Raw genomic sequence first — 14,433 nt, 5'->3', positions numbered from 1 at the left:
CCTGCAGAATGAAGGAAAAACTGAAATCAGAGGGCCTCATCACATACCACACTCTTCCAACGACACCTTTCATCGCTTGTTAACTGCCTACCCTTTGTACTTCCAAAAAAGGTGTCCGCCGAACGATCAGCTGTTCGTTGAAGTCTAAAAACAAAACTACAGTGAACGCGAGATTTGTGTGTGTGACTACTAAAATGTTCATTGCTTGATTACGCTCCGCATTTGTACACAGCATCCCCCTCCCCTCCCCCCCCCCCCCCCTCCCCCATGTCTCGTGAAATAGCAGTGCATTTCGCCTATAGTTGGTCTCGTGAGCCCTACCTGGCTTACGTTTCGACGAACGTCTTTAGCATGTCAGAAGCTGGACTGTATTTCTTTTTTTTCATTTCCGTTAGAGCTGTTATTTTTCTTCCGCACTTGCACAGCATGTATTTTTCCGTGGTATCATATTGATTGCCTTGGCAGGGGGGTAAAGCGAGCTCCGAGATCGTACAAATCGTGGGCGCTGACATGATACAATTTCCATGGTTGCCAGATCAATTGCATTCAGTCTTATAAAAAGTTGTTCCGTAATTATTTAACTAAAACAAAAAACTGGAGCAAAATAGTTCCAAATAATTGCTTCAGTAATTAAAACTAGCTTTATAAAAAATCTTTTAGTGTAATTAAGCTCTTATTAGAGGAGAAAGAGTAAGTGTCTAGTTCAGTTTTGGTTTCGATTTTCGTGTGCTAGGAAGTGGCGAGGCCCTTGCGCCTGACTTGCGTAGTGTGTGTGTGCAGCCTTCAGCTGAGATATGCGTGCGTGCAAAACGTGTACAACTAGTACAACTCGGATGCACGCGCTGAGCAAGTGCCTGTCCGGGCGCTTGCGAGGCTGTCATTCTTTCTTCACGTTAAGCACCCTATCAATTGCCCCTGAACTGACGCCGGAACAGCGATTCTGATCTGACCTTGACTATCGCAAGTTCACTACAGGCTACGGAGTGGCAGCCAGCGATCGTTCCCGTTGGAAGAGAAATAAAAGGAGCTTTTATAATCGTTCCGTTCCAGTTGTTTTATTCATGGAACTTCTTACAGCTCTTCGTTCTTCGAACTTGCGCGCAAACGTTCGTGAAAGTAGAACGAAAAAATAGGTAACGAAATGCGGTTTCTTTTTTAATTAGTCAATGTTCTCTCCTCGCGCGCTCTGTGCGGCCCATTCAATACTGCACATTCAGTCCCGCAAGCTTTCCCTTTGAAGTGGTGGAAAGCAGCTAGAACTTGACGAATACAGACAGAAAGGAAAACGGGACACACCGCGGACTGTATTCCATTTCGCATACTCCCTTGGCATGCATTCTTCCACTCCGTTGGCATGCGATCGACCGCGCTCTTTCGTTCCTGTGCTTCAAAGCGCCGCGACTCACCCACTCACCGGCAATATCAATATGCGTTGGCCCATGCGATGTCTTTTTTGTGTGTGTCAATAAAGGTTTTACATTGAGCTAAAGCCACAGGCAGTTCACTATACTTCGTTTGAAAAGCATTGAGCGACTCGCAAAATGTCACAGAATGGCAAATAAAGCGGCACAGCGCAAAAATGCACGGAGATCATACGGAGATTCATTATTCTGTGCACCCAGTACGGATCAGCTGACCCCTTGGCGTCCTCGCGCATGCGATCAGTCGCATTCGAGCTTGCGAGCAAGTGTTGCGTGAGCGTTGCCACATCTTGCTCAAATAGTCTCAGTACATACAAGTCGCACGTACGCTAAACCGATAACACGGCGGTTACCCACCCACAGGAGATAAACTACGCAATGCTGTCGACGCCGCCTACACAAAATCCGCCTGGCCAGCGGTCCGCCATGTTACAATTTCTCCGGCATGCTTCGCTAGCCGGACGCGGAAACGCCACAGTAGCAAGTTGCCAGATTACAACCCATCGCTTTCGCCGTTTTCAGTAAGCAAAAGCTCAGCTGGCAACCTTCAAATCGTTGTATCATGTCTGCCACCGTGTGTCGTACGGTTCCAATGCATTGGCTCAACGGCGCGCTTTCCCTCTAGAGTCAGTATATTATCTCTATGTGCATTGGTTCTTGCTATAGGCCTCCTGCGCTGCCCAGGGGGCGCTGCGCAAGCGGCTTCCGGACAGTACTTCCGCGTAGTACAAAGCTGCGCGGGTCCCATAGGATCCCGTGTTGACAGAAGCAAAATGAGCTCGACGCTCCCGATTATTTTGCGACGTGGTCACCAGCTCATCCCCGACGCGTGCGATCTATTTCAGCGATCAACTTGGCATTAGGGGAAAAAGCTTTGCAGCGCTAAACACGTTTACAGCGCCGACGAAAGTGCCGGGACCGTGACGGCGTCTGCTACTCGCAGGTTCACCGATCGATGGTCGTACGAAGTGAAATTTTAAGTGAAATTTCTAGTTTAAACTAATACTCTAGGTGACAAAGACTTCTCAAAAACAGCCGATCAAGAAAGAAGAGTGACGCAATCGGCGATGATCGCGCTTTAAAAAGCCAGCGAGTCCGGCGGACCGCAGGCTCGCCTGCTGCGGTGCGCCGCTCTTTTGCGTACCTGCACACTATGCGTGCACTTTCATTAAACAGGGCTCGTTTGCGTCGCCGTTACGAATACATGGTGCAGCGTTAGCTTGCCGTTTTGTTGCGTGTCTCAGTGACAAAATGCCGCGACCGTCAGAAGCGTGAAATTTGTTTTGCGATTCCGAAATTAGTGGCCGTAAAACAAAGTGGTCGGGTGAACTAAGAGGCCGCTCGCTTTCCTTGTTTTCTCTCACTTTACTTAATTACGCTCTTGCAGCATACATTCCCAGTTCGCACTTAATAGCCTAGAATGAGGGTCAGCAACGGCCGAGTTCCATGCTGCCGACACGGCGGAGGGCTGGACGGCAAATGGGGGGGGGGGGGGGGGGGGGGAGGAGGAGGAGGAGGAGGGGGGCTTTGAATGCAAAGAGAAAAAATTTAATATTTTACAATAATCTGGCGAACTGTGAGTGAAGATGGGGGGGGGGGGGGGGCAATTCAACTGGAGGACGCCAATTCTCTGTTCTTGTCTCGCTGTCCAACTCCATTTGAAGTCAAAACTGGCGTGTCGACGTTCAGATTCGACGACCCCTGCACTAGAAAACCAACACAGTCAGTGATGATCGTATATAAATATCCAGGGCCCCGCGCCGTGTATGCGGCTGTGTTATGTGATGTTATAGAAGTACACATCTCTGCAGGCAGTGGGCGTGTGATTTGGTGCGTGTTTTGCGTCCTTTAATAGCGCTTAATTTCATTATTTAATTGGCGCTATTGCCCCACCTACTCGCTAGTATACATGTACCCTGCCGTTCGTAAATCGTGCGGCGTAAAACGTTACGCAAGAATCATTTAGTTTGCGAAAATACGAAACCAAATTTCCACTCGTTTCAAAGGCGGTGCCAGGCCAGCAGTGTCAGCTGAGTCGGCTGCGCAATTCTTGCGTTCGCTTGCATGCTCCCGATGAAACAACCTTTTGCAGTTACCTCAGGATGTAAGATGAGCAGCGTTCCGTGTTCATACTACTCGTGAACTTTCCTTTGTCGACCGCACGCAAGAAGAAAAAACTGTAACTGTCGTCAAACAGTTAAACCACCCGACCTGGCGATACTGTCCCACGCCGCGACCACCGCGACAGCTCGCTCAAAAGAAAGCCGACAAATCGGCTTCTTTTATCGAATATTATTTTGTTTAGCCTCTGCAGCTACTTTAAGGGCTATTTCATACAGTATGCAGTCATTTAAACACGCCACAATGCGCCACAACCAACTTTCACTCTGGCTTGTAATTGAAAACACATGGAGGGCGGCGAGGGTCGTCTGCTTTTGTACTACCCAGAGGCGTCGGCCGCTAGGGGCGCTGCATGTCGCCAAACTCAAGCGCAGGAGGAGGCGCAGGCTTGGAATATACTTAACCTTTTCGCATAGTTTATATTCTTATAAAAGGCATAAGTTTTAAATGCGAATGCATTTATTAGTCGGGGTTTGTCTTGCGTCCATCGAGCAGCGTGCGCCTGCATTCCTCCAGCGCGAGCGCACGTGAGCGCGCGCCTCGTAGTTCTGTTTTCGTCGTCGTCGTCGTCGTAAATGCGAATGCATTTCTTAGTCGGGGGTTGTCGTGCTCCGTCGGCGTGCGGCCGCAGGTGTTATCTCTCCGCGCTCAATGCCGAACGCATGCGCTTGAAGCGAGCTGTACTAGCTTGCTTGAAGCGGCAAGGACGGCGAGTACTGCGGTGTTCTCGTGTCTAACGTGTATGGGAACTTGATATCGCATGCCGTTGCCACGTCTCCCGTTCGAGACACGTCTCCGTACAAGGACTTGTACACCCTTGCCTACACCGGAGACGGAGTCTTTGTGGTGACCGTGTACCTCGCGCCCAACCTCGCTCGAGACGCCGTTGCCGCGCAGCTGGACGCGGCTATGGAAAGTGTGCGCGTGCGCTCCAAACCCTCTGACCCCATAGTCTTGGTTGGCGACTTCAACGTTGACGTGCGCAAGAAGAGTGGCGAGTGGCTGGTCGAGTACATGCAGACCAGGCACTTTATGCATTGTCTCTCTGCCGGCTTCGATCGACACGTGCCCCACTACCATTCACGGGAGTTGCATTGATCTGGTCTTTACGCGAAACTGTGACGCGCGTATGCTTCTCAAAGACCCTTTGCCCGTGCACTTTAGCGATCACAAGGCAGTGATTGTGGCCGTCAGGTACAACGATAACACAAACAGGTACTGATGAATAAATGATTACGTTCACACTCTCGTCATTAATTACGCCATTACTCGCAACACACTCATCGGTGCACCCAATGCATTCGCATTTCTGCGCGATTCCCTTCGGGGAGGTGCGGGGGAATTTTTTTGTCCGGGCCTGGGTAATCACATCCCCGAAACATATTTTTCTGCGACGTATATATTCGAAACGAAGCCGTATTCGTCGTCCACGCTGCAAAATGAAGCTGACCTCTCATTTTGCCAGTATCAGGTCTAAACGAGGCGACAGTAGAATTCATTTGTGCCTGATGTTTTGGAGGTGACAGGGTTGATATCCGTCCCCCACGCCCTGAAGACCGGCGACGAAGCGCGCAGAACCGCTTCCGCGGGTAGCTCTTGCACGCGATCGCGTACTCTACGAAGACGCAGCTGCTTTTTAAAGGAGCCATGAAGACAAAATACAAGTTGGGGTTATTAGAAAGACTGCTTAGTCCCGATAACAATGATACCAATATCATCGCAATCTTTGAACAAATAACGGAGATATTAAAGAAAACGTGTGAAGCAGTCGCGACCCCCTAGCCAATTTCCCGCAACTTTTCTATGACGTCACGGAACCTTGTTTGTGCGATTGGCGGCCGCCTAACTGACCTATCGCGACGACACATAACTGGACGTCTGTAATGGGGCCTCTAGTTCCATTTGACCGCATCACTTGAATGCTAACGGGCAGTTAACGCACTGAAAATCATGTTTTATTGTTGGCCCGTATGACGTCATTCTTGCTCATAACACGTCACTGTGGCGCAAAATTCGAAAGTTTTTAAATACTTTTTGCTTTTTTTCGTTAAAAAAACATCTTTTGGGGTTCTAATGGAGCTGAGTGAGATACTGAATCCTAGTTCTTGCAAATTAAACGAAGTTGTATTTTCTCTTCATGGCTCCTTTAAGTGACCTAAACGTACTCTTTGCCTGTAGACGTCACCATAACAAGTTTTTTTTAGGGCGCGGAAAGGCGAAAAGAAGCGAAACAGAACCAAAACACTGCACGAGCCCCTATCAGCCACGCAGCGCAAAGCCCGTCAACGCCGCTGAGAAGCGGCAGCAGGCGGCGCAGCCATCGCGAAGCTCGAGGCGTATAGGCGGTAGTGCGTAACTACATGATGGTACACTTTCCTGTGTTCCCTGGCCGATCTGAGGAAGAAGTCACCCACATACCGGTCGACAAAAAAGCCCGCGTAATAAAAAAATCTGCAGGGGAAGGCAGGCCACCAGACTGCTCCACCACGAAACAGTGGCGCACACCCTAAAAGTGCTTACTTGTCGCATTTTAAATTTTCTGGGTATGGAGAGAGGTACATGGGACTTTGATACTATGATATAAAGCCGCTTACGTTACTCTTGGTAAAATGTCGCCCCACCGATTCACTTCTGTATAGAGGTGAAGACGACTCTATACAGACCCGTTGCATAAAATTGCGGGTGGAAAGAATGTTTGCGCATTAATAGACAACTTGCAGAATTTTTGTACCGTTTCTTGTAGCTTTTTTACTGGTAAAAAAAACGCAGGTAGAATTAGCTCTTCCTGGGCGGGAAAGGAAGCTCCATACCGAAGTCGCCTAAGTGCGTGGTCGGCGCGATTCCCCTGGTGCATCTGCTTACACGCTCTTCGTGGGAGTTCAAAACAACCATGGTAGCACAATAACCATGACCTTGTTTTATTTGAAAGTGATACCCTTTGGTAACGCATCCTACGCTATTCCGGTCCCGCGTTACGTTTCATTCACCAAAAACTATAATAAGTATTTAAAAACCTTAAAGTTTGGCTCTACCCAGCGTCAGCGGTGACGTAATGTGGGAAAACAGATTTATCGCGCATTTAATTTTTATGTTAGCAATCAACAGGCACGGTAAAACCTGAATGGAGGCACCACTCAATCTTACAAGCCTGATTTTTAGCTGTGACTTTGGTCGGCGGCTGAAAGAACCTAAATAAGTCCCTGTGACGTCATAAGAGCTGGGTAGAAAGTGCCTCTTGAACGGCAACAACGTCATTTATTTTGCCCATTATCTAGGCAAATTGTTTAAAATTTTCATTATGATGGACATCGGTGCTATTAAGACAAAATATTTTTGTATGAACCAAACTTTTTTTTTTTGTTCCCGGTGCCTTTGCAATACAAATTTTTTTTTTCGCGCTTACTATAACTAATCGTTCCGAACCGGTGCACGAACCGGTTCAAGCTTGCGAACCGGTTAACGAACCGGTTCGGTGTGTAATTTAGTCGAACCGTAACCGAACCGGCACACAGTAGTCCCTTGTTAACTCGGATATCTCGAAATGTTGACAGAGAGGACACACGGCAAAGTCCGCTACAGACAGCTGATAAGGTCTCCGTTCTAACGCTTCGCTCCCACTGCGCGCCGAACACGGTCGGGAACGCAAAGTTACGCTGTACGAGGCCGATGTTCCCGTTACCGGAATGCTGACCGGCGCCTTCATCGTTGGTATAGTTGAGGACGATGCGGCTGATCACGGGGCCGAAGAGGAGCCCCGAAAACTGCCTACAATGACAGAAACAACAAAGATACTGCGACCCCATCGCAATAAGGTAGAATGTAGCCGTGGCGACCAACAATTTATGTCATGCACTGAGAAACCGGAGAATAGTTTTCTGGGACCAGATGCGAACTCAAAAGAGGCGAGCATCACGCGGTTCTTTCTTCCGCAATAATAAAAAGTCGTTTTTCCAGCCAATTTTTTTGCCTTTATTACACATATATTCTGGCGGCGGATCATAGCGAGGACAAAATAGAGATTGCACGCATCCTGGGCGTGGTGGTGCTATTTTGTATGACACTCGGTGGGAAACGACCGCTACCCCCACCCACTCGCCCTCCTCCTTCGCACCCGCCATAAGCTTGATGTTGTCACGTGACTCAAGTGTTTACTTTCTTCGACGCGTTTAATGCTTCGGTGGCGAAATTCGCAGGCCCACGTGCAACTGATCGAGCAGCTGGCGGATGAGGAGCCGGTACGGTACTTAGGTCTGGCGGCCAACGTGGATGGCTCGGTGCAACGGCTAGGAACCACGAACCTGGTGGGCAACCTGCGCCGCCTGCAGGCAACACCGAGCACTTCGACTACTGCCGTAGCCGACCGACTGGCTCCCCTGCTGAGCCTCTGGAAAAGCCTTCATCAGGTGACGTCCGCCGCCGCAAACCCCCCCAAAAAAGTGTGCCTAAGAGCCTGGTCCGAGTTATGGGTAACTCGGACCAATGCCGTCTTCTAAAATGTTTTAGCAGCCTCAATTTCCTGTGCGCTAGCCGTCGCGAGTGCTCTCGTCGCAGGCAATGTCCCGATTGGCAATGTTAGTGCTTGTCTATCTTTCAGGAGGCGGCGCTCTTATGCATCCGTGTTTTTTTCGATCTCTGGTGCCTCCCTGTCGAGGTAGAGTAGTGATGTGAGGGGTAAGGCCCACTTGGGCGCGCCACACCACGGATAAACGGCCAATCCTGACGTCCTGGAAAGCTGCCGACGTAACAGGCAATATTATACACGCGGCGTTACTCGTATTTATATGATAACGTGGCCAAGAACGACTCAAGGTTCTTGTAGGGATTTATTTGCAGCGAACTTGTGCTCCGCAATAAACTAGAAGACCACAAGCGTGGAAGGCGCAGTCTACCAAGGGACGATTACAGTTGAGCGTCCGCGAATCTAATGCCGTGGTGTTTGGTCTGCATGCATTTATCAGGAGGCGCAGTCCTTCTCAGTAACATCCAGTCATATAGAGAATGTTGTCGATCGAACAACAGCGATGAGTGAGGAACAGGTTACTCTTTCGTATCGAACGAGATGGCGGGGCGCAGCCTAACGCCAGTAGGAACAAACACATGCCCAGCTATCAGCACAAGGTGGGAAAACCCTTCGTGTCTTCGCGCTGGCAACAGAACGTAAGCGATTCACCAAACATGGTTTGCATGATCGTCGTTCGCTCAACTAAGCAATATTTAAGAGCGCATCGTCACGACTCTAAAACAAAATTGAGAAGATACTTCTCTGCGGCGGAGCTGAAAGCCGAGTGCTGGCAAATTAAGTGGACGGTAGAGAGCGTGAAAAGGTCATTACGCTGGATGAACTCTATCATTAAAGGTGATGCAGTTTGGGCTGTGCACGGCACCAGCAACATTCCACAGAGTTAAGGACACTCAGGGTCCATGTTGTTAGGCCGCGTGATCGCAGTGTAGCCGAGTGTAAAGGCAAACTTATTGGTTCTGCGCGGCAGCAGCCACAGCAACAACATACATGCAAGAGAAGACGAAGGCTTGTCGCAGCGGAACAAACATGGCGTCCCGGCAGACTGTCGCAATCCATCACGATATGTATGCAATGTACCAAAATTGATGACGGGGTTCATTGAACGAACAGAGAAAGGTCAGCCAACGGTGAAGAACGTCAAAGAAGGCATAGTGGAGGCATAATAGAATGCTTTGCTATAGACGAGTCGGTTCATGACATTGGTCTATATTTATTGTAGTGCAGGCAGTCTGTCTGTCTTCTGGTGAACATAAGAAAATAAATAGTTTTGTTCACAGCTGTTTATGACACTTGTTCCGTTGGCCATTTTTCGGCCAATACGGAATGAGTGGACAAATACCTTCTGCAGAAGGTTTCGACGTTTCTGAAGTGGAAAGGGTTCATCAATGATTGGCTGTTTTCTTCAATTCATTTTTCTGACTCCTCCATCAAGGACTGGAGCCGCTCGTGCGTAAGTACACAACCTGGCCTATCTTCAAGCCAAAATTGTGGACCCATTCGCAGGGCTCGCATCCGCCGCAGCAGTCGGACCAACCGGAAGACGAGTCGGAGGACGCCGTCGCTGGCTTCCTCCGCCAAGAGAGGGCACACGCGGCGAGGCTCGCGCAGCTGGTGCACTCGACTCTGGCTGCTGTGAGCCGGGCCCTGCGACGCGGAGGTGCCGGCCTCCCAGAGGAGGCGTGGGCACTGGCCAACCACAGGGTAAGCGCGCATTGTCGAAGCCGCCCGACCTTCCGGGGCGCAGATACTTTTGGTAATCGGAGAGCTGCGCAGGTTCCCGACCGCTGGCTGGCCCTGTGGTCGGGAGGCGGCCGCCAGTGGAGTCCTGAGGCCTACCTGCGGGCCGTGGCGAGGCGCGCGCAAGCCCTGCAGCGCTGGGCGTTCGGCACCACCGATCCGCTACGCTTGGGTCAGCTGCTGCGGCCGGGAGCATTCCTCAGCGCTTGGCGCCTGCAGACTGCGCGGTACGGACACTATCGCTGAACATCTAGAAGTATGTCTGTCTGCGTTATGCACAAGATGCCGCCCTGTTTATAACCCCAGCGTGCAGTGGTGTCACTATCTAGAAATAAAATCAAACCACAACAACCTCTCCCATTTGTAATTCCTATTTGCCTGGTATCTAAAGACAGGACTTTTTTTTGCATAACAAATTCCGCCCTGACAATCATGCGCAAACTGGGGTCATGTGTAAAGGTATAACGCTCTTGTCCCTTTTCTGTTTAAATCTGCGTGCCATTTGTCCGTTTCGCCTGATTTAAATGCATTGCCGCTTGACGACTGTCACTTATAAGCGCGTTTTTCTTGTTCCAGTAATGTGTTTGGCCGAATGCGCGGCATGTGTTGCCTTCAAACCGTGACAGTGATTGCATCCACACCCCTCACATCTCAGGCAAACAAGCACGGCTGTGGACGAACTGAACCTAGAGCTGTGGTGGGGTGAAGATGGCGGGCCTCCGCTCAGGGCCATCCTCGGGGGCTTGCACTGCGAGGGAGGCCTCGTAGAAGACGCACGCTTGCGGCTTTGCCGTCCAGGGGCGCCCAGCCTCCTAGCCGTTCCGCCCTGCTTCGCTGCCTGGCTGCCGCCTGGCCGAAGGGTGGGTACATTTCCGCCGCGAAAACCGAGAGAGAGAGAGAGAGAGAATCCACTTTATTGGAGCTCTGGTTTTAGGGTGGGGGAGTGGCGGTGGCCCATAGGGCCGCCGCGACGTCCAGGGCACGACCGGTGACCAGTTCTTGGAGGACGCGGTCCGAGCACCCCAGAGCCTGTTCCCAGAGGGTGGAGGAGGGTAGAGGTGGGAAAGGATCGCGCGGACATTCGCAGAGCGAGTGATAGCGTGCCCGTGCGTCACACAAGGGGCAGTTGGGAAAGGAAAAGAGGTGAGGGTGCGTATGCACAAACCGAGCACGCGGCCAGGTTGTGCTCGTGCTTGATTTCCAACCCAGCTACGCCTCGTGGTATTGGGCTAGTTCGTGCAGGTACGTCTTCAACAGCTCTGTCCGTTTAGTTTTCAGGTGTAGTACTATAGTAGTATAGAACGTTTTATTGAGCTAGGTGGTTCCCCATTCCAGGAATTGTTGTGGTAAGCGGCCAACTTTCACCCTGAATGCTAAACGTATATGGACATCCACATCGCTGCAGGTGTATGTTCCCGCAAATTCAAAGTGTTTTTCGTTTTAACACCACCAGTTGCTGCTTATGGTTCACGCTAGATGTAAACGTAAGTCTACCAAGTTTGCCCAGCTTCTATTCCTCACTGCAATGTGTAGTTCAGCCGATAAAACATTTTACTCGCCATTGGCACGGCGCACTTCAGGAGAACTCATTCATGAACTGTTCGCACGTGATACTGTAAACAAATAAAATTAGTAAATATTTATTCGATAGTTGACATCCATATATGTACTTGGAGAGCGTTTGTGTTCCATTTTGTACCAAACTTTTTTTGTTGTTCACGGTGCCTTCGCAACACAAACTTTTTGTACTCACTATAATTAATCGTTCAGAACCGGTTCACAAACCGGTTCAAGCTTACGAACCGGTTCACAAACCGGTTCGGTGTGTAATTTAATCGAATGAGAACTGAACCGGAATGAAATTAATTCACCCGAACACGAACCGTAACGGAACCTGTAGTAATCCCTTGTTAACTCGGACATCACGGTATGTTGACAGAGAGGACACACCGCAAAGTTCGCTACAGACAGCTGATCAGGTTGATATGGCTTATAATGATATATAATTAAAACTTTAAGCGAAAAATGTTCACGCAGAGCTTAAAGTCGGGTTCTTTGCGCAGGAGAAGCACAGGATCTCGGTGGTGACGCTGGCCATGTACACGAGCCTGGAGAGGCAGGAACTTGCAGCCAGCGTGGTCGTGCCCTGCGATGGCCACACCGACCAGTGGCTCCTCAGCGGCGCTGCGCTCTTCCTCTCCACCATGGAGGACGACTGAGTCGCGTGTACTGTGATGATTGTATAGGATCTGTGAGGCCGTCCATTTGAGCATGTTTCAGCTGGCACAAAGCCGCTTGCTCATTGAAATAGGGCGACGTTGGAAGAAAAAAACGACCATGCATTTTACAAAACCGCAAATTTTGCTGAATAAAATGCGCTTGCAAGTTACAAAAACCCAAGCCGCAAATATTATTTCTAGGTTCAGCAGCCGCCGATTCTGAAGATGCGCAAGTCCTGCCGGAGTGAATTCTGCGTCCATCACTGTGAAAGCAGTGTTCATTGCGATGCTCTGCGTTCATCACTGTGAAAGCAGTGTTCATCAACGAATATTAGGGCTCATTTTTTATCAAAGCCTGCCTCGTTGCCCCGTCACGCCCGAAATGTGGGGCAATGTTCAACCGGTGTTTGTATTGAGAAAATTATAATGCTTAGTCTTTCTGCCGTGACAAAGCCCCTCGATCAAATTTGTTCATCCTACACAAAGGCAGTGGAAACGGGCGTAGTGTTCCAAGTCCCAACTGCGGTATTTCAAGTCACAAGATTTTCTTTACAACAATTATGCAAACACATTACGTACTATCGATCCAAGGGACAAACATTTTTTTCGGGAGAATCCCGCAAAACATGACGTAGCATGGATTACCACCAGTGTTGTACAAAACGGCGTTTCAAAGAACGGCGTTCCTGGAACTAGTTCCTTGTATGAGGAACGGAGGAACGCCACCGTTCCATTAGGAGTGATTGGAACTGTAACGGTAACTCGTTACGTTTATGAAGGAACGGCAGAAGGAACGGCGTTCCTCCAGGAAACATTCCGTCGCTAGGATGTGGCTGTTTTAATGCCGAGGCTTCATGGCGCTGAAGCTAGAACAAAAAAAAATGGCTCCAATCCACGCTGTGAAGGTGGTTGGAAAGCAAAGCCACGGCCGCTCGATGGAAACCTAGTTTCCATCGAGCGGCCGTGACAAAGCTTTAAACGACACCCACAACAACCGCCCATGCGACGTCACTTGAATTCACAGACGTGGTTCTACAAAGAGTGAAACCAGAGATTCTGCCTATAGCGTTACCTATAATTCGCAGGGGCGGCGTCCCCAATGCAGAAGCTTCGGCCACGGCCGGGCTACAGCGGCGGCCGCTGTAGCACGGACGTGCGTCGGCAGAAAGAAAACCGCGAGGAGCGTCATTCGAAGGGTCAGAGAGCGGAACCTGGCCATCTCGATGTGATAGCTCGGGGCTACAAGCGCGGACACCGAAACATTTCGGCACGTGAGCTTAGTGATTCCCATTTATACTGATTTAAACTATAGTTAGTTTAGTAAGTTTGAGAATTGCGAGATAGCGGGGAGAACTTTTATAATCGCTGTTTATCAGAACCAGTTGCTCCCTTCGCCTTTTGCAATACCTGTTAAAACACAACCGAATTGGTATTCACCATTTTAGAAAACGGAGACACATTCGCGGCAATCAGTGCATTTCTCTAGCGTTTCTCCAGCGGCCAGATGTCTGCATGTGATCTCTATATTTTGTCTTCCCGCCCTAGAAAGTAATCCTTAACGTATCTTTGCCGTAAAACCATATAATTCTGTCGGATCCGGGTTATCCAGGAGGTGCTGTGGAACAAGTTAATCAAGTGCGTGATAGACGCAAAGCTGCTCCAAAACAGGCCCAAAACAACCGTCACTAAAGCAGACGACAAAGCCGACTGAATGGTCCCGCCGAAGCGATCGCCGAGGTGAGCAGCTCCGGTGCGCGGGGAACGGTGGGTAAATTAAATTCCCGCCGCCGAATCCGCCGCGTTGGGAGTTTCTTGTCGTGCACGTCATAATAGAACCGTCGGCTGGCAGAGCTAGAAAGCTTTGCTTTAAACCGAAGGCCGTTAATGTGTTTATCTTCCTATAAGCTGCCCAATTGCCCGCCCTTCCGCAGAACGTGCTTCCTCGAAGGTCAAATCCCAGCGCCGGCATGGAGGACCTTCTGTTCCCGAAGGGGCCTGCGGCAACCCAACGGGAAGTCTTCGCTTATCTGCTCCATTTCCTGGAGACGACCGGCCTTACGCAGCGGCTGTAGCCCGGAGTGGAGTGATTGACAGATGTGCCCCGACTGACAGCTTTCTAGGACTGACAGCTGTCTTTATACCTTTATCTCTCTCTCTCTTTCTACTTTATCCTATCACTCCCCCTCTACTTCCCTTTCCCTGCACTGGGTTTTATGCAGGTGAGCTCCCTGCCGAGCTCAAAATATCCCCAGTGAATTCCCTTTCCTTTTCCCGTCGAAAACCACAACCACCGAAGGTCAAAGACCGAAGAATAACTACACAGCGGAGTTGCAGCCTGTCCGGCGGGCTGCACCGAGTCCGCACGGCCTTGTCGCTACGTCGGCTGCAGGTGCACATGACACCGGTGCTTCGG

General features: G+C 50.1%; 1 protein-coding gene across 1 annotated transcript in view; it reads left to right on the top strand.

Moving 5' to 3' along the window:
- Window positions 1-12,201, top strand: part of LOC144169068 (cytoplasmic dynein 2 heavy chain 1-like) — a 92,615-nt gene extending 80,414 nt beyond the window's left edge. The window contains exons 29-33 of the mRNA XM_077698068.1: window positions 7,736-7,945; window positions 9,568-9,765; window positions 9,838-10,028; window positions 10,457-10,661; window positions 11,865-12,201. Of these exons, the coding sequence (XP_077554194.1) occupies window positions 7,736-7,945; window positions 9,568-9,765; window positions 9,838-10,028; window positions 10,457-10,661; window positions 11,865-12,020 (960 nt within the window). The 3' untranslated portion in view covers window positions 12,021-12,201. The remainder of the gene's footprint in view (window positions 1-7,735; window positions 7,946-9,567; window positions 9,766-9,837; window positions 10,029-10,456; window positions 10,662-11,864) is intronic.
- Window positions 12,202-14,433: the final 2,232 nt, after the last annotated feature.

This window comes from Haemaphysalis longicornis, unplaced genomic scaffold (genome assembly GCF_048455015.1).
Source record: "Haemaphysalis longicornis isolate Haplotype H1 unplaced genomic scaffold, Haemaphysalis longicornis Haplotype H1 scaffold_2, whole genome shotgun sequence".
In the NCBI taxonomy this organism is placed as follows: domain Eukaryota; kingdom Metazoa; phylum Arthropoda; class Arachnida; order Ixodida; family Ixodidae; genus Haemaphysalis; species Haemaphysalis longicornis.
Note: the sequence above shows the minus strand (reverse complement) of the source record. Positions and strands in the feature narration are given on the sequence as shown.